This window comes from Aythya marila (assembly GCF_965140915.1).
Source record: "Aythya marila genome assembly, chromosome: 4".
NCBI classification, from domain to species: Eukaryota; Metazoa; Chordata; class Aves; order Anseriformes; family Anatidae; genus Aythya; species Aythya marila.
Window position 1 is genome coordinate 799,352 of NC_139045.1, and position 22,895 is coordinate 822,246.

General features: G+C 37.9%; 1 protein-coding gene across 6 annotated transcripts in view; it reads left to right on the forward strand.

Annotated features, from left to right (window-relative positions):
* The window catches only part of LOC309877530 (protein transport protein Sec24D-like), a 54,355-nt gene that overhangs the window by 11,217 nt on the left and 20,243 nt on the right, over positions 1 to 22,895 (forward strand). For all 6 annotated transcript variants that reach the window (XM_082758952.1, XM_082758956.1, XM_082758953.1 and 3 more), the window contains 5 exons: positions 1,602 to 1,723; positions 3,605 to 3,716; positions 5,042 to 5,169; positions 19,986 to 20,124; positions 21,805 to 21,920. In XM_082758952.1, coding sequence (XP_082615078.1) covers positions 1,602 to 1,723; positions 3,605 to 3,716; positions 5,042 to 5,169; positions 19,986 to 20,124; positions 21,805 to 21,920 — 617 coding nt within the window. The remainder of the gene's footprint in view (positions 1 to 1,601; positions 1,724 to 3,604; positions 3,717 to 5,041; positions 5,170 to 19,985; positions 20,125 to 21,804; positions 21,921 to 22,895) is intronic.

The window sequence follows — 22,895 nt, forward strand, 5'->3', positions numbered from 1 at the left end:
CTCTGTATTTGGGACAAAGTTCATGGAACAGATCCTCCTGGAAGCAGTGTCGAGGCACAAGGAGCTGTCTGAGACAGCCAGCACAGCTTCACCAAGGGCAAATCCTGCCTGACCAATCTGATGGCCTTCTGTGATGGTGTGATTTCATGAGTTGACAAGGGAAGACTGACCAATGTCATTTAACTGGACTTCTGTAAGGCCTTTGACACAGTCTCACATGACATCCTGATCTCTGAATTGGAGAGATGCATTTGAAGGGTGAACCATTCAGTGGATAAGGAGTTGGCTTGAAAGTCACACCCAGCGAGTGGCAGTCAGTGGCTACATGGTCCAGATGGACATTGGTGACAAGTGGCGTTCCTCAGGGGTCCATCTTGGGACCGGTGCTTTTTATTGTCTTTATCAGTGACATAATGGGATTCAGTTTGCAGATGACACCAACCTGAGTGGTGCAGTTGATACACCAGAAGGAAGGGATGCAATCCAAAAGGACCTAGACAAACTTGAGAAGTTGGCCCACGTGAACCTAATGAGGTTCAACAAGTCTAAGTGCAAGGTGCTGCACCTGGGTTGGGGCAATCTCAGACATGAGCACAGACTGGGGTAAGAACTCACTGAGAGCAGCCCTGTGGAGGGCTTGGGGTTTCTGGTGGATGAAAAGCTCAACATGAACCTTCAGTACGCACTTGCAGCCCAGAATGGCAACTGCATCCTGGGCCACATCAACAGAGGTGAGGCCAGCAGATCAAGGGAAGGAATTGTCCCCCTCTGCTCTGCCCTCATGCAGCTTGGGTGCTGCATCCAGGTCTGGGCCCCCAGCATGAGTGGATTAATGTGGATCTGTTACAGCTGGTCCAGAGGAGGGCCATGAGGATGATCAGAGGGCTGGAGCAGCACCTCTGCTGAGAAGAAAGGCTGAGAGAGTTGGGGCTGGAGCCTGGAGAAGGCTCCAGGGAGACCATGTTGCGGCCTTTCAGTACTTAAAGGGGGCTTACAAAAAGACGGGGAGCAACTTCTTATAAAGGAAGATAGTGATAGGACAAAGAGGAATGATTTTGAAGTAGAAGAGCTAAGATGTAGATTAAAAGGAAATTCTTCACTCTGTAGGTGGTGAGGCACTGGAACAGATTACCCAGAGAATCTGTGGATGCTCCATCCCTGGAGGTGTCTAAGACTAGGTTGGACGAGGACCTGGGCACCCTGATCTAGTGGGTGGAGTCCCTGCCTATGGCAGAGGGGTTGGAACTGGATGGACTTTAAGGTCCATTCCAACAAGAGCCATCCTGTGAAAGGCCTGGTTCGAGTAGCTGTAATAACCTTTACCAGCAATCCTACTATGCTATATAATAGCAAAAACTTTAATTATGCTCAAAAAATATAATGGAAAAGTTTTGGAACTAGAGTTGTCACGCCTAGTTTTAAGCTTACCTTTAAAATACAGACTGCATGAGCTAAAATAACCCATTTCTTGTACTTGCTGAAAACAGAAAGGAAGGAGAAGTTGCATTTAGCAGAAGAATGATTTGTATGGCAAAAACTGATGTTAAAATTGATAACAGAGCTTAAATAGTTTATATCAATGGTCATTTGTAACTGTACAGCAAACTATGGACCTCAGATGGCAGGATCTCAGCTGTCTTATCCTGGTGCCTTTCCTGGAGGTCCAGCACAGTTCTCTGGTCTACAACAGAAGAAACTTGATCCTGACTCTATTCCAAGTCCAGTAAGTAACATGGCACTAATGTTTTATGAAAGTAAATTTCTGCTCTATTTAATGCCATTGCATTTACATGGCTTGGTTTACAGGTTATGTTGCAATTTTTTTATGGTCTTTTAACTACATGGGCTTTTTACTTTGTGTTGTCAGTTTGGAATAACTGAGTACAGTACTGGGTTTAGAACTGAAGAGGCTTTATAATGTTAGCTGACATGGGACATATGCACAACTCAGAGTACATTAATAGGAATTCTCAACACGGTTCTCATTACGACAGTAAGGAGTACTGAGGGATTACTTGCATTCTGTGCAGCTGGTCACCTTTCCTTTCCACTCCAGAAAGATCCAAGACTTAAACTTAGTAACAGGTAGACTGTTAAAAAAGTAGGACTGGTGCAGAGCACAGGTATGTGAACTCTAAAATTGCAAACATGGAAAAGCTGAGAAGCCCCTTGCTCAAAAGCCATGTCACTGTTTGCAGGAGTTCATCAGGCAACCAGAACTACTTGCTTGAGCATTTTTCTACACCTGTAAGGATTTCAGTAGCTCAGGGTATACGTAATGCTTAAGCTTCCTACAGGTTCGGAAGGCTCAGTTAAAGCCTGCCTGAATGTGCACTGGTGGGAAAAAGCCTATTCTTTTTAGAATTGTGTTAGAGGAAAAATAAAACAAGATATGGATTGTCAATCTTTCTTGAATGAAGTAGTCTAATTATTACCCAAAGGAATTCCTTGTGAGATGCAGGCACTATTTAACTTGTGTTTTTTTTTTTTTATTGGAAACAGCTGATCAATGTGGGGGGGGAAATGTGCTCGTGGGGAAAGCACACTGATGCAGGTTTTGGCGATCAGCTGAACGCATGAAAAGGTCTTTGCAGAGTCAGGATTCTTGAAGCAGGCTATGTTGTAGCTTTGACACAGGACTCTCTACTTACATGCATTAACTACCACACTGTAAGCTTGTCTGGGGGAAGGAATCTCCCATTCCTCTGCTGAAGCAGTACTATTATAGTAAATAATTATATATTATTATAGTACTATTATAGTAAATAATTCACTAATCTTCAACCAGAATAAACCTGCACATGATTAGAGCTGCTTCACCAGAAGTTTTCTGTGATTGTTCTCCTTCACTTTTTTTTCCTAGGAGGAAGCTCACAACATGGTAGTATGACTCAGGGAATTAAAACACTGAGTTCCAGGGTTGACATACTACCTCATGGCCAGACAGGCTTTTCTTGAGGATTGAAATTGCTACCTTCTAAATTGCAGTGCTGAAATGTAGCTCAGCTAGGAAGGTGGTACTCTCTGTAGGTTGTCATTCACTTTTTAACCATCCTGTGCACAGAGCCTAGTGAGGGGGAATTGAGGGCCAACCCTTCCCACTATTGCAATCAGATAAATTACCCACACATTCACTTATGAAGAACAGCATCTCGCACAATTATGGCCATACAAAAGATAACCTGGTATATGTGACATCAGAGTAAAGTGATGCAACCTGTTTGCGCTTAAGTTTGATCTTGGAGCTTGGAAGGCCAGATTCAGTAACAAGGCTTATTCAGTTCACTCTATTCAGTTTGCTGGCTAGACTCTCCTGAAAATGTCTGACTCCAGCAGTCAACATGCTTTGAAGAACTCCCTTGTTCACTGTACATAGGTCTGGTCAACCCCTATGTGTAGTGTTACCTCTGTAGAGATCCAACAGGCAACTGTAGCTGTGAGTTACACTGCTCAGCTGTGTCTGAATAGTTTTAAAGTTCTTAACTATCCTAGAAGTTTGTATGTGATGGGTTTATGGCACCTCTATATAAGGTATAACTCTTTGTGGATGTAACTGAATGCATGGCCAATCTTTCTTACACTGTTCTTGCTTCTTATTCATCAGATTCAAGTAATTGAAAATGACAAAGCTTCTAGGGGAGGACAGATATATGCTACAAACACAAGAGGACAGGTTCCTCCTCTCGTCACTACAGACTGCATAATCCAAGATCAAGGTAACTGTCCTTGTTACTGCTTTGGGGGAAATGAAATAATATGTATGTATGACTAAATTCTCACATTTATCACCTAAAAATGGTGTTTTTTACTCTAAATTGGACATAAAATGGGAAAATTGCTTCCAGGTATGTGTGGGAGGGGGAGCATTGGGGGGAGAACTGAATTCTTAAACTTTTGGTTAATTCCAATGAAAGTCGTGATATCACTTTGCCCTTATCTTTCCTATCCTTGCTGAAATTTAAAGTAATATGCATAATTGACAGAACTTCTCTTAACGTAATTTTTTGCAACTAAAAGGCCCTCTTCAGATTCTTTTGAAATTTTAAAAGATGGACACTATAAAAAGCACTGACTCTATCATTGTTGTGTTTTAAGATAAGAATTTTGGAAAATGCTATTCAAACCATAGGGACATAGTATGGGCCTGTCTAGTTGGCTTAGTGTTTTCATTTGACTAGTGGACCTCCAATTGCTTCAGCCTAGACCCTGTAAGTACCATATTCCGTGCTCTTAACAGCAGACTTGATACTTTAATATAGATAAAACTGATGGTATCATTTAGTCCAGCATTAATTGATCAGTGCTTGGATAAGCTATACAAAACATATAAACACATCAAGATTTTTGGACGTTATCTGAGAATGGGATTATGCAGTTCTAATGAACAAAGAAATTCCTCTCAAGAAACTGAGTTTGTTTGCTTAAAAAAAAAAAAAAAAGAACAGAAGAAGGCAGTTTCTGAACTGCCTTGGACTTCCAGTGCACTTGTCTGCCTTGCAGAACGCAGTTCCTCATTGAGGGAACTGAGCTAAGTGTGCTACAAGAAATGGGGTAGTGATTGTAGCACACTGTATCTTGCAGGATATATGAGCCTGGTCATTTACCACTGGTATCCTACCTTCTGAATTAGGGATAGCTCATTAGCATGGTCTTGGCAGTAAGTATCAGTTTGCTGCATTTTGTTATGTACAATGTTGACATTCTCACTGGGGATTTCATCCATATTATTTCCTTTTAACACCTCAGATATGGATATTTTCAAATAAATCTCTATTGAGATTCTCATTGCAAATAATTGTGCTTTTTTTTTTCTTTATACTTTTAAATCTCTGCATTAAACTTGAACAGCAAGAAAAGGTTTGCCTATAGGGGGAGACAGTGGGTTGATAAGAGATGGGCAGAAGCTTCCATGGGAGAACAAAAAGCATGCATTTAACTTAGCATATGCTCTTGTTGTTTTGTTGTTGTTCTCGTTTGTGTTTAGGACAGGCGGATTCCTTTTATCAGTCTTTAACTGTGCATGCTTTTTTGGGTGTTCTAGGCCATGCCAGCCCTCGTTATATCCGATGTACTACCTACTGCTTCCCATCATCTTCAGATATGGCCAAACAAACTCACATCCCACTGGCAGCTGTCATCCAGCCTTTTGCTATTGTTCCACAAAATGAGGTGAGGACTAACAGAATATTAGTCCCATGTGGTTTTGTCTCCTAAATGTTAATGACTTCTTCTCTGGTTGGGTGGGGTGGGAGGGTGTCTTATCTATGATTATGAAAGAGCTAGAGTAGAGAGGTAGCTGCAGAAGGCTATGAGTTGCACTTGGGTCGTGATGCAACTTCAAGGGATAAAAATCTTTGAAAAGGTACAAGAGTGGTAACTATGTAATTTGAGCCAGCAGGTTCCTGGTGTTGCTCCAACTATCTCTGCTTTATGCCATGACTGGCAGCTGCCAGAATTACATAGCTATAGGCAAAGACATTAAAAGAGGATAGCCCTGAACAGTATCAACAGAGACCAAATTCATTTTACTACATGAATAGTTACATTCAAAAAATCTTTTTCTATTCTTTACAAAATAAATAAGAAGATTAGGGTATTTTCTACTGGGATGAACTGAGTCATAGAAAGCAGACAAATGTAACTATCCATTTTTGGCAGTTATTTGGAGACACTAACCTAATCATTTTTTTCCTCACATTACCATCTATGACAGCCCCTCCTATTCCAAGCATAGCTCTAATTCATGTGCAAAATAATTCTGCAGATTGGCAGTGTCCTATGATCTCAGGGTAGTTGTTACACGGGTACACAGTTTCCTGGCATCCCCAGTGGGTTGCATCAGTAGTAGGGATAAAACCAGTTTGCAAGTGCAGCTTGTAACTACATCATCTGTAGGGCTGTCCTTTCTTGTCCGTAACTTCCTGCCATCTTCATTGTGCAGCTTCTAAATTCTGCAACAAAGGGCTGTAGGCAGCATTTCCTTTTCACATGCAATGCTAATTTACTTTCAGAGCATTGTTTACTGCAAAAAAAGAGTGGGGATCTCTTGCAAGTTATTGTCCTGGTTGTGATTGTGTATTCAGAAACTCCATCATAAAACATGCACAGAAAAGCCTAATTAAAATTGCACAGATTTTCAGTGGTTTTTTTTTTTGCAGTCTTTGATTTTCTTTAACTTTGTTTTATTGCTTGTAACTTCTTTTTTTTTTTTTTTTTAAATAAGTTGGAAAAAAGCAGACGTTGTTTATCTGGATGGATAACTTCTGATCCAACAGACTTTTGTAGTTTGAACTAAGATTTTTATTTTAGCAGGGAAGATAACTACATGGCTGTGAAATGCCTGCAAATGCTTTGTGCAGCTGGTAATATGATTAGGAACAGCTGAGAAACAGACACATCTCAAGTGAACTGTAAGGACTTTAGCAAACCCACACACTATACAAAATCTATTATGATGCATGTCTTTCTGCACTAGTAAAGCTGTATTTGAAAAGCCATGGGCTTCCATGATCATTCAAGTGACTGATAGAATTATATTTATGGAATACTCATAAGACTTACTTGACTGGCATTTTGTTCTCATCACTGCTTATAGTTGAGTATGAATTTGAAATAGTTCATAGGTATATTTGCATGTTCAGTGGTTTGTTGCCATAGAATGTATGTGACTCTCTTTCTATGCCATTACTGTACTAGGTCAGTTAGAAACAATAGGAAAAACTTACCATGCTTCCAGATAATTTGAGTATACAGCATGGTCTTCAGGTGTCTTGTTCTTCCTTTCTCCGTTCTTGAGTGTGGGTTTTGATTTACTGAGGGCTGTTGTTTGCTCATTTACTTATTTTCTTTCTAAAATTAACACATTCACCATTTTGGTGGATGAATTGTAAGCAGTGGTGTTACATGTTGGTACACGTTGGTGGGTTGTGCACTTGGCTTAGAGTCTCCTGCTGGCTTTACATTTTAACCAACAGAGCAATTTGTTGAACTGTTCTTGCCTGTGCAGGCAGTAGGAGGGAATGCCTGAGAGATTCTTCATCTATAGTAAATGAACATGAGGGTGTAGGAAAAGGTAAATGGGGTCCTTGAGGTGCATGTGTAGTCAAGTCATCACTTTGAGTCAAGTGGAATTTGATCTTTGAGGATTTGTTTCCTTTGACACAAGCGGTGGAGGTAAAAGATCCAGGGATCTTTTTATTAAACTTTTTATTTGGAAGTTCAGTAGTATTTCTCAGAAATATTCCTTCCAGTCTGGAGGCCCAGCCTGGACAAGAATAATTCAGTGTTTGAGCATATCTGAAAGGTAGATTTAATTTTTTTCAGTCACCATGGGTTCTTTTGATGAAAGTGGAGTGTCTACACATACAGACTGGTGTTCTGTCTCCAAAAGTCATTTGGGAATGCTAGCACACATGTACAATGGGAATAAGGGAATAAGATTTTGGGAAGGAAAAAAAAATAGGGTCTGAGGAAAGAAATAGGAGACAAGAAATACATAAACTTGAACAGGGGCATTTTTGGAAGATGTGTGCAAAAAATATCCGTATGTCCAGTAAAAAATGGGATACAAGCTATCGCTATGGGAGAAAATAAGAACACAAAGTAAAATCAACACAGTGCTAGGTAAGGGTGTTAAGTGAAAACAACCAATTCATGCCTTTGAATCAGTGCAGTGTTTCAGGAAAAAAAATAATACAGGATTTCTTCCTTAAAAGAGAAGGAACCTTGAAAAATTACAGAAATGTAATGCAATGAGAAGGCAAATGTGGCTTTATATACTGCTAAAAAAGCCCCATGCAATTGAGGCTCTGTGGAGTGGTGGTGTGTCTGAGAAGTTCCATAATACCTAGAAATTCTGAGTAGAGAGGACACAAGATCAACATAAGAAAGGCATAAAAATATACCAGTAGGCTGCAATATCAGTCCTCAGATCAAGGGAGGAAAGCTGAATTCCTCAACAATTGACAGTTGAGAGTAAGGAAATATCCAGTACAGCTAAGATGCCAGATTGCAGGTGCTCACCTGTAACCTGGTGCAACTGCACCATGAGAACGTTCTCATTTATGGCAGCCATTTATGGAAAACTTAAATAGATGTCATAATGATCTTGCTGAAGAAAAGCTCAAGAAGGTGGGTTTGTGTCAGTGGTGGTAAATCACAAGTGAGAGCTAATTTAAGACACAAGTAGAGACTGTTCAGTAGAGATCACTGACTGCTTGTGTTTGATGTCCTAAGAACAGCCAGGTTAGTAACACTTAGTACATGGACACTGAGCTTCAGAAGAGCAGAGAAAGTGAAAATGAGGTTATTCAGAAACTCACCAGAGCTGAAAGAGAGGCAGCCCCTATGGAGGGCACACAGTCTCATGATTACAAATGACAAAAAGCCTTCCACAGCCAATCTAGAAAACCGTGGACTAGTGAACCTTACATGTATGCTATATATCATTAGAAGCTAAGGTCGTTTAAACATTTGTACCTCCTCACCCCTGTCCAGCGTCTTAACAGCTCTAGGTGTTTCTGAATCTTTATCTATACTAAGTCTTCATTTTTTATTTTTCAAAAGTAACAGTTCATTTTCACTCCCCTGATTTGGATGATCCATGAAAAGTATTTGTTTGTTAAAGGTTTTGACAATACAGTATCATTGTTTGACAGAACTTATTTTTAGTCCACCAGTGCTTTAGCAACGGTCTATAAAAATAAACCAGCTCTCACAGTTATCACATGGACAAAGCTCTATGTAAATTTGTTTTGGAGATGCACCAGTGTTTCTAGAGCCTGAATAAACCATGTGATCTTGGTTTAACATTTAATACTGCCTTCTTAAAAAGTTAGTTGAAAAAGTATTTCAAGTTTTATCATCAAATATAAACAACTCCAAAAAAAATATAGTTTTAAATATTAAAATATCTAGAGTAACTTTCTTTTTTGTTCCGTAGTAGTTTTGAGTTGTCACTCTCTACAATGTTATTACTTATTTCTTTGTTATTTCTTCATAGAAATAGTCAGTGGTGGGAAATTATTACTTCATGTTTCTACTCAGTAGATTAACAAGTTAAAAAGATAAAACTGGAATGGAATTGCTTCTCAGGAATTCTGGTGTTCATGAGCTGAAAGCCATTTAACCTTTTCAGAAGAATACCGAGATATGATGGTACCCAGTGCAGCTGAGCTGCTTGGAAAGCCATGTTTTTTTACAGGAATGACAGTGCATTTCCTAGGTAGAGCTGTGTAAGTACTGTAAGGTTAGCAAAAACTACAAACTGAGTGAGGTGAGTAACTAGCAGGTGATGCAATGTTACAAAATCTCTCTTCTGTTTCAAGAACAAAGTAACAGTGTGAATTTTCATTTAGATCCCAAGATTGTTCAGTGGGTTTGAAACAAGTCATTCAAATGTTGAATAAATTTGAAGAGTTCAGGGAAATCCCTACACTCTTGTGATCAACTCTGGGATTGGTGGGGACTCAGATTCAGTGGCCAGTAAGAATGGCAAGCAGGCCATACCTGTAGTTTGAAACACATTTTTATATAGGCACATGTATTTATTAATAGTTCTGTGCTTGTGCAGAGCTTTGGTTTGAGGGGACTGAGGAACACGTAGATTGTAGGCAGTGCAAAATGACTTAATGGAAATACCTTACTGATTCATCCTTTCCGTTAGGGATGCGTTAAAAAGCACAGATTGCAGAACAGAAGTGCTCACTGATAGCATCTACCCACCATAAAAAGCTATCACTTTTTTACTTTACCCTTTGATTTGTAGTTAGTTACTTGCAGGAGGATGTTCCCCAATACTGTGTGAAAGACTAACTAATTTTAGGGACTTCTGCTGAGTGATTCTATCAAAAGACTTTTAAAAAGCAAAGTACACTATATCAACTAGGTCATGCTTGTCTGCATACTAGCTGACTCTTGACAGAACTCAATAGATTGTGTCATGACATCCCTCTGCAAGAGCCACATGAACTCTCCCTCTCTTTGTCCTGTTTATTGGCATGTCTTTTTATGTTCTCCTCCATTGTAATATCTACCAATTTGCTTTCTGTGGAAGTAAGACTTGCTGGTCTTTAGCTCTAGGATTGCCCAGAAGTTCTTTGTAAAATTTCTTTTTATATTGGTGTCATCTTTACTTTTGGGCGCTGAAGCTCATGTAAGCAGTTGGTTTTATGCAGTTCAGCAACTTTGCACTGTCAGTCTTTTTAGATAGGAGTTCCATGATTAGGCAGTAAAATTGTCCTTACTACTAGAAAGATTTTTTTAAATAGCAAAAGATGATAGTAAAAAAAAAAAAAAAAAACAAAAACAAAAAAACACCTTTTTGAATGAAAGGCTCCGAAAGAGCTGGACATCTGTTTTGCTCTGCTGTTTGTTTTGAAATATCTAATTGTTTTCAGTGTTGGCTTGTAAATTTGTAATCCTTATATGGGACTTGACATAACTGAGATTCCACTTCGTATTCACCACTAGTGGAAACAAAATGTAAGGGCTTATTGAATGTTTCATGACCTTTTTCCTTTGTGTAAACTACATATGACTCTTTATATTGAAATTATTCAAAATTGTTGTGTTTGTAGACAATACTGAACTTCTCCTTTCCGTTGTGGGCAACAAAGCCTTCCTCCTCTCAAATGAGTACTCCACAGCAGAAAGAGCAGCTGTTGACCAGTGACGAGATAATGTTTCGCATCTCCAAATAGTAACTAGGGTATATTGCATTGCGTGCTGTGCAGTTCTCTGGATTGTCAAAGATCCAGCAGTGTCTGAGTTCTGTTGATGTGTTTTGGGTATACTTTCAAAGTAATCTGTGCCTGTTGTCATGTTCTTGTAAAACATGATGAGTGTGAGATCGAACTTAATAGTTAGGATGCATTCTGACTATGTTGAAAGGCTTCTTCACTCTCCAGGAATGGGGAGCTATTGAGCAGTCTGTACAGCAGAGTTTATTGCCTCTGTTTAAACTTCCAGAGACGGAAGTCAGTGGACCAGAAAGAAAGCACATGCACCAGTACTGCCTTGTACATTACAGCTAGGCCAGTTAGCTCAGAGATAGGGCCATGCTACAGGACATTCCGCCATGTTCTTAGGACTGCCTTGGTATTTTTACAACTAATCTGTTGTTGAGCTATTTGGAACAGTCAATCCATGTAGAAACTGTCCAGGTAGCACAAGCTTGTATTCTCAACTCTTCACTGTCTCTCTGCTCTGTTAAATGTGAGCCTAAACATTACTATTTTCTTCATTTTTCAGATGTTAAAACGTGTTCCAAAGAATCCCTTTAACACCTTCATTTGAGAGGGAACTGTGAAACTCTGGTCTTGTGGTCCTGAGTCTGCTTGGAATCTGGAAAAGAGTTGTTGAACCTTGTTGCTCTTTCAGTACTTTTTTTTTTTTTTTTCTTCTACTGACTAGCTCCGGGTTAATGATTTTTTTTGGATAGTGCTCTGGGGTGCCTGACTATCCCATGCATGGTATAGAGAGTCCAGAACTTACGTACATCTCCAGGTGCCTTACCCTGAAAGCTTTATATCACTTGAGAGGCCTGTGAGCTAGATTTTGCAGTGCCTAATTTAGAGATGCATAAATCCTGCATTAGATAAGGCTTGCTTTATGGAGTACGTCTGGCACTAGTCTGCATTTGGTAGTAAAGCATTTGGAATTGGATTGCTTCCCAAGGCTTCATCTTCTAGGAGAAAGTTTTTGATAGCGTATTGGGCTGTAACTACACAGTGTAACAAGATAGAATGTAGAGCCAAAGTTAGCAAAGATTTTGGCAGCATAGCATTTCCTAATTCGAGTAAATTTCCTTATTTTTTCCCATTTTTGTTTCTAGTGTAACCTTTTTAAAATACTCTTCATACTTCTTTATTGTGTTGTTCCATGCATCATTGTTGTTACAGTAAGGACTTACTGTCCCCATCTCTTTCAGAATTGACTTGGAAAATTGACATTCATATATACCTTATTCATATTCTAATCAGAATTCCTGATTAATTTGTGCAGTCTTGAAAGGTTAGACTGGGAAAAGTGCATTTCTAAAGATTTAGGTTACGGTGATGTAATTAGTTTCTGATAAGTTGGAAACTGTCTGTTCTTCAGAATGGTCATGGCAGAAGAAAAGCCTGACTAAGCACCAGTAAATATCGAGGGGAAAGAGGGAATTAAAAAATAATAACAGCCACTTAATAGTTTCACCGACAAAAATTATACTCATGTAAAAAAAAAAAATAAAAAAATAATGGCTGTTGCTAGATAAATCTGTAACTCAAAATAACTCCTCGAATGCCACTTGACATTCTGTTGGGTGCATTTTCCTCTGTTTTCCTCTTAGGCTGCATGTTGCTCTTCTGAAATTGTGTTTGTCTCCTCTTACTCACTGGCCAAAGTTGACCATAGCAACAGCAGTAAATCCAACGTTGTAAGACTTTGGGAGCTCTAACATTGAGTCTGCAGGGATGTTACTCAGTTACCTTGGAAAACTTCACAGAGTGGGCACTCCCTGGTATTTAGTTAGTTCAGGATGAAAAGCTTTATTTTGCTTTTTAAACCGAAGCTATTCTTACATGTTCAGTTTATACATATTTTTATTTATTTGTTCAGTAGTGCAGAATCATACTCTGAATGGAACAATGTATGTAATTTGAAAGGGGAAAGATATTTGTATTAAATTGAGTAGAAAGCTGATGTTGTTTGATTGTATTTATTTTTATTATTTTAATGTTTAGATTTATTCTTGATATCAAACAGTTATTTGGATGTATGGACATGCTGCATCTCAAGTGAAGTTCAGGAGCATGAGGCTATATCTGGGGCCTAATCATAATAGCAGGCTCTAATGCTGTCCTGTAGGAAAATAGGGGAGACTAAGCCTTCTGTGTATGTCCCTTTATTCTGTGAGAAGGGATCCTTCTCTGCTTGTAGGACAGGAAATATATGTGAAGGAGGGGCTGCTTTTTTAGTGTGTGTTTAACAGAAGGAGGTAATCCGTGCTTGTTAAATAGATACAAAGATGATCTCCTCAGCCCTAGAGTACAGGAGCAATAGTACAGGTTTTTGTACTTCTGAGGACTGCTTAGCTCATAGCTCTTTGCACAGCCCTTACTTGTGATGTTCAGCATTAGCTTAATCTTTAAAAGAGAGGAGTGTAGCTGCATACACTCTTACTGTTGGGAGATCCTGGAGACTGTCTGAAGCATCCAGCTATCATAGCAGTGAAAGTATCCATGGAAGGGAGACTCAGAATATAAGTACTCCTACCTGATGTTGTATTTTTAAAATAACAGCTAGTTTTGCTACTGACCTTCAAATCTAAGCTTCTGTATCATGGAAAGGACTTAAAAAGGATACTAAACTCACCCCAAATATCTTTGCTTCAGAGGTTAAGATATCCTGGGTTGGTTTTTTGTTCACATAATAACAATTCTCCTTATTCTAAGTATTGCTCTAATAGAGGCAAGTGACCAGCTAGAGTTGGCTTGATTATAGCATGACACTTCAGGTATTCTCACTTCTTTCTGATTTCGGTGGAAGTAAATTAACTAGCCCTAGAGGCATGTTTACTATGTAACCTGCTGGCCTTCTTGAACAATGTTATGCAGAACTATTTTACACACCTTGAATTAAAACACTTGTAAGCTTGGCTTAAAAAGTCACAGCAATACCTTTTAACAACAACAAAAAAAAAAACAGCTCCATGTTTTTGAGAAGGAAAGAAACCCTCCATTCAACAGACCTTTCATTCTGTAAATCTTAAATCAGTAAGATACTTTTCTCTCAAATGCTGACAAAAATTATATGTACACATTGTATACCTGCCTCCATGTGTGTGTCTGTCTGTACAAAATAACAGAAGAACCCCATCTGTTTTGCCACTGAAGTTGACAGTAAGCCACAATGATCCTGAAATCCATTTAGGTTTTGGTTTTGTTCTTTCTGCAAAGGTCTGAATACCACTGGCAATGCTGTCCTGTGGCAGAACTTCATCCAGAATTGTTGCTTAAGAGATTACAACACTATACTGAGATTTATTTACAAACTTAAATATTTGTTCCCTAAACCTAGAGCTGCATGTTCCCTGAGCACTGTTTGGTGTTGCCTGATTGGCTATCCTGAGGATATTCTAGAGCATGTTAGAAACAGTCACAGCTGTGTTTGTGAAAAGTGGTCATTGGCCGCTCTAAAACAGAATTGATCTGCCAGTTTATCCATTATGCTTGCAGGTAGTAGGTTGTGCCTGTGTTTTAAACTGTGGTGTTATATTTATCCTGTACTTAGCAATCCTGAAAACTTCTGTGTGTGTAAACTAACACTGATGTGACCATACAAAACATATAGAGACCAGACCTCTCAAGAAGTCAGTAGTAATAGTATTTGGAGCCCAAATTCTGCTGTTTTGAAGATACTTTAGGGCTTTCCTGCAGAGATCTGGAAAAAAACAAACAAACAAACAAAATGCTTTGCTAATTCCATTTGCTTCTCTAAAATATGTCACTATCTTTTATTTCATTTTGTGCTGAATGAATGTCAAGCCAGACATCTTAAATAAGAATGCCTTCTCATGGAAAATCAAACTCCTGATTTTATTGTGAAACTTCTGTGATCAATAAAGCTAGATTAACTCTTCTTGTAACTATTAACATTTCTGTAGAAAAGGTACCTTAAACTTTTCTTATTTTTTCTATGGTTTTACAACTAATGTGACAACGACAAAATAAAATCTCAGACAAGGACTGCAGTGCTGGACCATCTGTGATATTGATACGTTGGAAATGGAGCTGTGGATTAGTCCAGGCATGAACCAGTATCATTTCATCTGATCTAACGTGTGTGTCACCCTCAGCAGCCCTAAGAGGGGGCTAAGCTGCCCTAGGGTAGCTTTGTATTCTACTCCTTCCATTCTCACTTTGTGTGCATGCCTCTGCACCAGCTTGCACTTTTGCTGATGAGTATGGGTATATCTCTCTAGATTGAGAGACCTCCTGCTTGAGATCTGATTCTATGAAATGTTAACATTTTTAAAGTCTGTTATTCAGCACAGTTTCTTGATTATCCAATTTCACACTTCTGCTTATATCATCAGTTAATCCTGGCTGCTGACCTTCACTTGAGATGCAGCATGTCCGTACATCCAAATAACAGTCACTACTTCAAAGCTGAGAAGTGCTGGAGAGAGCTGACTTGTTAACAGTTGGTATTCCCAACCTGGCATCATGACCAGAAAAAATTGTGTTTCTATTAAGCCTGGATATTAAACTTTTTTTTTCCCCCTTCTTCTGCCACCTCTATGATATGGAAGTTCTAAAGAAGTAAGCTGCCTACTCCTGGGGTTTCTTCGTGTCAAAATTTTATCAGTATTTCTTGTTTTCCCCATCCTCAAACTTCTTTAAATCCTCCTAATTTTGATGAGAGCAGCCTGCATTTGCACTCTTCATGTTGCTAGCTCTATTCAGTAAGTTGCAACATTCCCCTTAAAAAGGGAATGCTGACTGAATAATTTTTTTGTGGATAGTCTGACTTATGATTCACTGTTATCGATGACTAGCTTTCTGTTGATTTTGCAGTTGAACAGGCAATTTGTCGTATATAGTGTGCAGTGTTACATTGCATAGAGCAGCTCTCTGTATAAGCTGGTAAAGTTATCCAAAAGTATAGGGAGAAACTGGTGGCAAATTACTCATCTTGCAGGGAAGAGGGGGAAGGGATTGTGATGGAGATACTGATGTAATTGAAAATTGCACTCCTGGTACGAGTTTTCGTGTTCCTCTTGGATGTAGCCAGATTTGCAAGTTGTGTGGGTCTCATTTCAATACACATTCCTGTCATTTTAGTGCTGGGGTGTTAAATGCATTCAAATGATGATGGAGTCAAACTCTGGGCAAAAATATTGCTTCTAATGCAGATTCATCAGGTGCTAATAGGGTGTATGTTGTGGGGGGCTAGGAGTCCACATTGACTGTGAGGCAAAGGCGTTTTGCCTTACATTGCATGTGGAAATTCAACTTGCAGCACAGCTACAAAAGGTTTTCTTGTAGCCCAGTCTACGTATATGAGTCTGGCAATGAAAACAGATGATGTACATTTTTCAGTTTGTTGTGTGATAAATAGCTAGTTCTCTTCACCATTTGCATATGCTTCTTTTTCATTCTCCAGACTCTCTTCTGATTTTCTCTTCAGAATGCTTTTCCAGAGATGTGCCGTGATGAACTTGAGCTTCACTGCAGTCCTTGTTCCTACATTTATAATTTCCAGCAGTGGCCCTGATCCTGCAATATGAATACAGTGATACTCTGCAGGCATCACAGGGAACCCTCAGGAGTGGGTCAGGTCTCCATTTTTATAGCAAGCAATAGTAATTCAGCTCTCTGAGACTTTAAAGCACAAGTTATAGTCCGTCTGGAAATTTTTACGGACGTATTTCATCTTGGAGTGGTGCCACCAATGCCTATTTATCTCTCTGGAGTCAGAACTGTATTACAGAGCAATATTCTGGCTGAAATATTTCCAAAATACCTCTTGCTATCCCAACTATATTTGGACTAATAGTGAGATAAGTTATAGTTTATCAGATTAGCTTTTAGGGCTTGCGTTGTAGCGGGGCCCTGAGGCTTCAGAGAAGGGAAAGTTTATGCAGGTCTTCCACAGCATTTCCTATCTCTTCTGCCCAATTCCCTTTAACATAAAGCCCTCCCAGTGCAGCTGATTCTTTCTGCTTCTCTAGTCCTTCAGCTTACATAAAAGGAATCTATTTTACGAGGTCAGATTTATGCTACTGAGTAGTAGTTTTAGTCATTGGTTTTGATAAATATTTACAACTTGGTAGTGCTGGAAAACTGACAATCAATGCCTACATGTCCAGTTTTGTGAGGACTGTCTCTGTTCTCAGTCAGGTGATCCAAATGGGTAAACTGGGGAAAGGATTTTGAGGAGTAGGAGAGGTGCAAGAACAAAATGCACAAATACAGCAAATGTTCAAATAGTTATTGTAGATACCTAAATTGATTCATTTATTATATGTAGAAAATTACAGGAGAAGAGAAGGAAAATGCTGACAGTTTATAGTTGGAGAAGCAAAAGAAAAAGGAGTACTGCATTGATTTCAAAAAAAAAAAAAAAAAATCTGAGATTTTTTTTTATTTTAATCCCCTCCTTCCCTGAAAGTTTGCCACTGAATTCCATGGGACTGTAAACAGATCTCTTTATCTTCTGTTGTACAGTGACATCTACAGAGAGTGAAGTACAGGCTGTGGAGCATAGAAAGCAGGGCTTTCCCATTTGGCACCATTTCTTTTGGACTGTGGATGGCAACAGTTTTTGTTTTATGTATTACTAAATAGACTTTTAAAGTAGACTTTTTACTCTTTTAAAATGCTTTTTAAATGCTTGTATATTATTTATCTTTGTAAATTCTTGTAAGACCTAGGTATTAAAAAGAAAAAAAGTTTTTTGGACTCCAATGGAAATTATTTTGACAGTTGGAAATGTAATAGCAGTTTTCACAGCCAAACAGAAATGAGTTTGTTGTAACAACTGTGTTGTGAAGAAGTGGGTTTGGATTATTTCAGTCTGAGTCTTTATTCAGAAATTACCATATAAATTACCATATAAATTGCTTTATTATTAGATATATTCATTACTGTTGTAACGGATTAAATTATTTTAAGAAAATACTGAATGGTAAATTAACATTTCATGTTAAGAAATCAAAAAACAGGCCCTCTTTTCAAGATTTTTCTGTTACACAAAATTTTTTAGTCTATTGCATGCATTTCTTGGTTAGGCTTAACTTTATTGATTTGGTTTTTTTTTGTTTTGTTTTAAAGTTTTTGCAAGTTTATTAGAAACTAAAAATAGCCTGCCTCTGCAGTATGATTTCATTGTTATTTTATGTTTTATTTCTCTACATAAGATTGGAATAACATTTTTGTAAAACATGACAGCGTATTTTAACTTCATGCACTACCCATAGTCTCAGCAACTTCAAGAAGGCCATTTGATGCAGAAAGTTATATAAGATACATGCAGATCTTAGTAACCCTTAAGCTACTAGGGCTTTAAAACCACATTACAAAACGACTTTATAATAAGTAAATTTTTTAATGAAGCTAGAGGGAGATGAAAGATAAACATTTCCACTCCAGAAATGGAAAGACAAGGAAAAAAATACTATTTTTATTTCTGCTGTCATTAAAAAGGTAATTTATTAAGTATAAGAATGTTGATACCTAGGCTCTGAACTTTATGGCATTTATTTTTATGATTTTTCTTATTTATGCTTTATAGGTAAAGATCTTAATTTTAATAAGGTATTTCAAAATATGATCATTTGAGAGTAATTTTTCTTTGCTCTTGAATAACATTAAATGTATTAGAATAGGGTTTAAAATCACTAAGAATGTATATAAATGCATTGGGTGTTGTGTAAGGTGTCTTTTTTTCCCTACCTGTTCAGATACTATATTATTAATGGCAAGCCAGATCCAGGCCTCATTAAATTAATACAGCAGAATGATAATCAGAAAATTGCCAAGTAATGAACAAAACCCAGAAGTTCTAAAACTTTAAGTTATTGTGGGTAGTGATTGGGTTTTATAGCAAAGGCTCTTGTGTCTGAAAAATGACCCTGATCGTTTTCCAGCTGACATTGTGTTAATTTGTGTTAAACTCAATTTTTGTAGAAGAAAGAACACAAATCAATGTGTTATCTGAGTGAAGCGGGACAGATCACTTAAAACCTATGTAGTAAAATCTACTTGTTTCTATAAAGATTTTGGCAAAAAGCATCAAATCCTTTGGAGAAATAAATAAGTAAAATAATTGTCTTTGTGAAATATAAACAAACAATAAAATACATGTAAGCAGTGAATGCTAGAAAGACATGTATGATTCTCTAGGTATACAAAGACTCTTATTCTCCAATAAAAGATAAAAATGTATAATGGACGCATTTAATGCGTCCATTCTATAAGAGACAGTAATTTTAAATAAGTGAATATGCTAGTGGAAAAGTTTTAGCATTCAAGAGTTGTCAACATTCTTCCTCTTGTGGAGATCTATCATGGGACCCAACTCTGGATTTATTTTCTTTTACAGTCAGAGATTTTTAGTTAGGGTTGAAGGGAGTAAGAAAAAAAAAAAAAAAAAAAAAAGAAAAACCACATTTGTTTATGCTCTATAGAGTTTCACAAATATTTGAACAAACTTCCATTTGTGCAGTGGTTTCAAGTATGACTTTTCTAACATAAATTACAATTACAGGAATCTTTCAATTGCTGCACAGTTATTACTGCAAGAGGCATCTGGAAAATGTCTTCCATGAGCTGTGTTTTTTGGCAGAGGCTATAAGCAAGCATGGTCAGTGTAATTAAGCTGACAAGTGTTTGTTATACTGTATTTGTTTACTGTATATTCTTTCCTTCAATAAGTATTAGTATTTCTTCTAAATCTTCTACTCTAGCTGGTGACCCTGGCAGCATTAAACCTTACTATAGCATGTAACACAGCAGCATTAGGGGGAAGGGCATTTAACTGAAAATATTAGAAGCTTTCTTAGTAACTACCTGTTTGATATAGCTGCATGCAGTCGATGAGTATCAAATTTCTTTGAGAAAAGCTCAATCTGATAGAGAAGGCGAAATACCTGACCCCAGCAGATTACTCCCTTGTGAGCTATAAAAATCCTTTGCTGGAGAAAGTCAGCCTAGAGCCCTTTCCGATGCTTTCAAAGTGTTGTAGGCTCTTTGTGTGGATCCTTTATTTCTTTCTGATAAATACCAAAATAGGGAGCTTGTGAGCTTGAAAATTAAGTTCTTTAGGGGACCTACAAGGTTGAGCCAGCTGTACTGGAGAATTTAGGTAAATGCTGAACAATAATTTCTTGGTCAGGTAAAATCTAACAAATGTTAAGGCTGAGTAGCAGCTTTCTAGCTCACTTTATTTGGTTTCAAATTTGCAGTGCTTTTTATAACTTCATGTACCTCTTCATTTAGACACCTCTTTATGTTGTAAACCATGGTGAGACTGGACCAATCCGATGTAACAGGTGCAAAGCTTACATGTGTCCCTTCATGCAGTTTATTGAAGGTGGAAGAAGGTATCAGTGTGGATTTTGCAATTGTATAAATGATGGTAAGTGATATTTCTCTGATCAGTGATTCATACAAATTCCATAAAACTAAAAAGGAATTGTATCCCTGAAATGATTTTCTTGACTAGCTGACTTGAAAATAGTTTAGTGAGATGAAGTAGCAAGAGCTATTTCACAAATTAAAACAACAAAAAAAAATACTACCTACTAAAAATACTTAAAACACTTCTTCAGTCCGGTATTTAAAAATAAATGTAAGAAAAAATAATGCTAAACCATGAAGTCCAAGTCCAGTCTGTTATGATCAAAAGTTTATTTTAAAATATTATGTCAACATAGGATAAAAAGCTGCTTGTATTGCTAACCAAGAGCAACTTTTGTGTAGAGAAATTAATTTCTTAAATTTAAATGTTCAGCAAAGAATTATTTAGATCCATGTTAGACTAGTCTTAGCCATGGCTGTGGATGCAGTGGTTAAATAGCCTATTAATCTTCCTGTGACAAGTGTTGGTTTTCACAGAAGATACCATGCCATATTTGTTCAAGTGTGCTGCATGTGACTTATAACTGTTCTTGTGCTCTTGGATATATCCCAAATCTTTGCCAGAAGTAGCCTTTATAGACATTTGTATCAAGTTGGATTTCCTCAGCTGGATCACAGTGGTATAGTGCTTTCCCTAATACAGTAATCTTTTCATCTCTGAAATGTGAACCTTGACAAGCTCATTCCAACTTCTTTTCTGCCTGAGGCTCAGATGTTTGTGCAAGCACAGCAGATAGCAAATTTCCTAGTTTGTTAGCAATTTAAACTCTCATAAAGAGAAATTTGAATGCATTATGAACATTTTAATAAAGACATTTCAGTTGCAGTATAATATTCAATCATGCTTTGTATTGGTAGTGTCTTTTATCCAAACTGGAAATCATTTAAAAACATTAACGAGACCTAGAAATGCCCCAAAAACTAGGTAGATATTCTGCATCTCCTGTTTTTAACAGGCAAAAATGTAAAAAATAATATTCTAAATGTGGATTGATTGAGGAAAAAAGAGCTAAAATCCAGACGTGACTCTTCCCAGTGTGGCTAGCCATTAGACTAGCTGCCTTTAAATTGGTGGTGGCAAAACAACATGGTTTCTTAATGCTTGCTTTGGAGTTCTACATCCTTTATGTGAAGCCACAGAATGTTCACAATTTGATGGACTGAAGGCAGTTTGCTGTACAGTAGGCCAGGTTTATGAATGTTGCAGAGTTATTTCCAGTGCATGGAAATGTTGCATAAAGCACCACAGGCTTTAGGAAAAGTGCTGTTTTTAACTCCGGTGATGTGAATTGAGCTTTGAGTAGATGGTATCTTTCTAACAAAATAGCCATCATTTAGTCTGTAGCCTGAGGATAGCAGACCTGTGGAAATAACCTGGGTCAGTTTTACCTACTCAAGCTTGACAGGGTAGAGATAAGAGAAAATTGACATTCATGGGGGAATATGCTGTATTCTCCTAATACAAGAGAAGCTCACATTACCAGGATGTTGTGAGGTTTGTTTGTTTTCTTAAATCAGTTTGAAGAAAAAAACATAACCTGGCTAAAAGTTTACACACCTCCTTGATCAATAACAGAGGAGCCTATGTTACCACATGATAACTATTGAAAAGAGTTGTTGGGTTGTTCCTCTCCGCACTGTAAACGGTTTTTTTTCCTGCTCTTGTATTGGTTTTTAGTCCCGCCGTTCTTCTTTCAACATCTGGACCACATTGGCCGACGGGTAGACCATTATGAAAGACCTGAGCTATCTCTGGGATCATATGAATATATTGCTACTTTGGATTATTGCCGAGTGAGTATTTCCAATACGCGAAATTATTTATGATTTGATGTCAACACAAACAAAATCCTTTAAGTACCTATGTTGGAGTAAATGCACTTATAAGCTGAATATCAGAGTCCAAGAACATTTTAGAAAATGTACAGATGTGGAGGATTTAAGCTTACAATAATGTTTTGCTCTTTTGTGCTGGATGGAGACTAGCAACTGATCGTGTCTCAAAGTCATGGGTCACAAATCTTCAACTGAGATGCTGGTTTGGTCCTTGGAAGCATTTAGAGGATGTTCAGAGGCTATAGTTCAAATTCTGATGCAGTGTTGCATTTTAGCTGCACGACTTACTAATTTTGCAGACCAACATGCACCTGAATTGCCTTCTCAGCTTTTCAAACCTTACCATGGGAATTTGAATCTTGTCTTGGCATGAGTAGTTTTAGTGTTCTGACCAATAAGTGGAATGGGTTCTCTCTCCTAATAATAAATTAATTAAGAACTTGGTCCAAAGTCTACTCAAGCCACTGGAAGTATTTGTAGTTGATTTTATTAGATAGCCATATTTTGTACTTCCCAAAGCATAAATTATTTAAGCTTTTCAAACTTTTTTACAAAATTTTTCAAAATTCCTAGTGTGACCTCATCTTCCCACAGCAGCATGGACATACTTTTTGGTGCTTTCTGAAATTGGGTAGAATTTTCTTTCCATCGGTGGAATGCGGATATGATAAAATTAGGAAAGGCGGTTCAATCCAACAAAGCCTCGAAGTAGGTACAAGTAACTTCCTCAGACCATCAGGTTATTTCTGGTACAAAGAAATGAACAAGTTTTAATTCTGGTCTCTCACAGGGGTACTGCTTCCAAGTCCACTGAAATCCCTGAGACTGCCTTTAGAGATTCCATTGACATCTGCATTAAACCCCAGGGCGGGAAAGAACTCTGGCTGTAATGGGGCATTATAGAAATAGCGTGGGATCCTTGGTGTACATCCA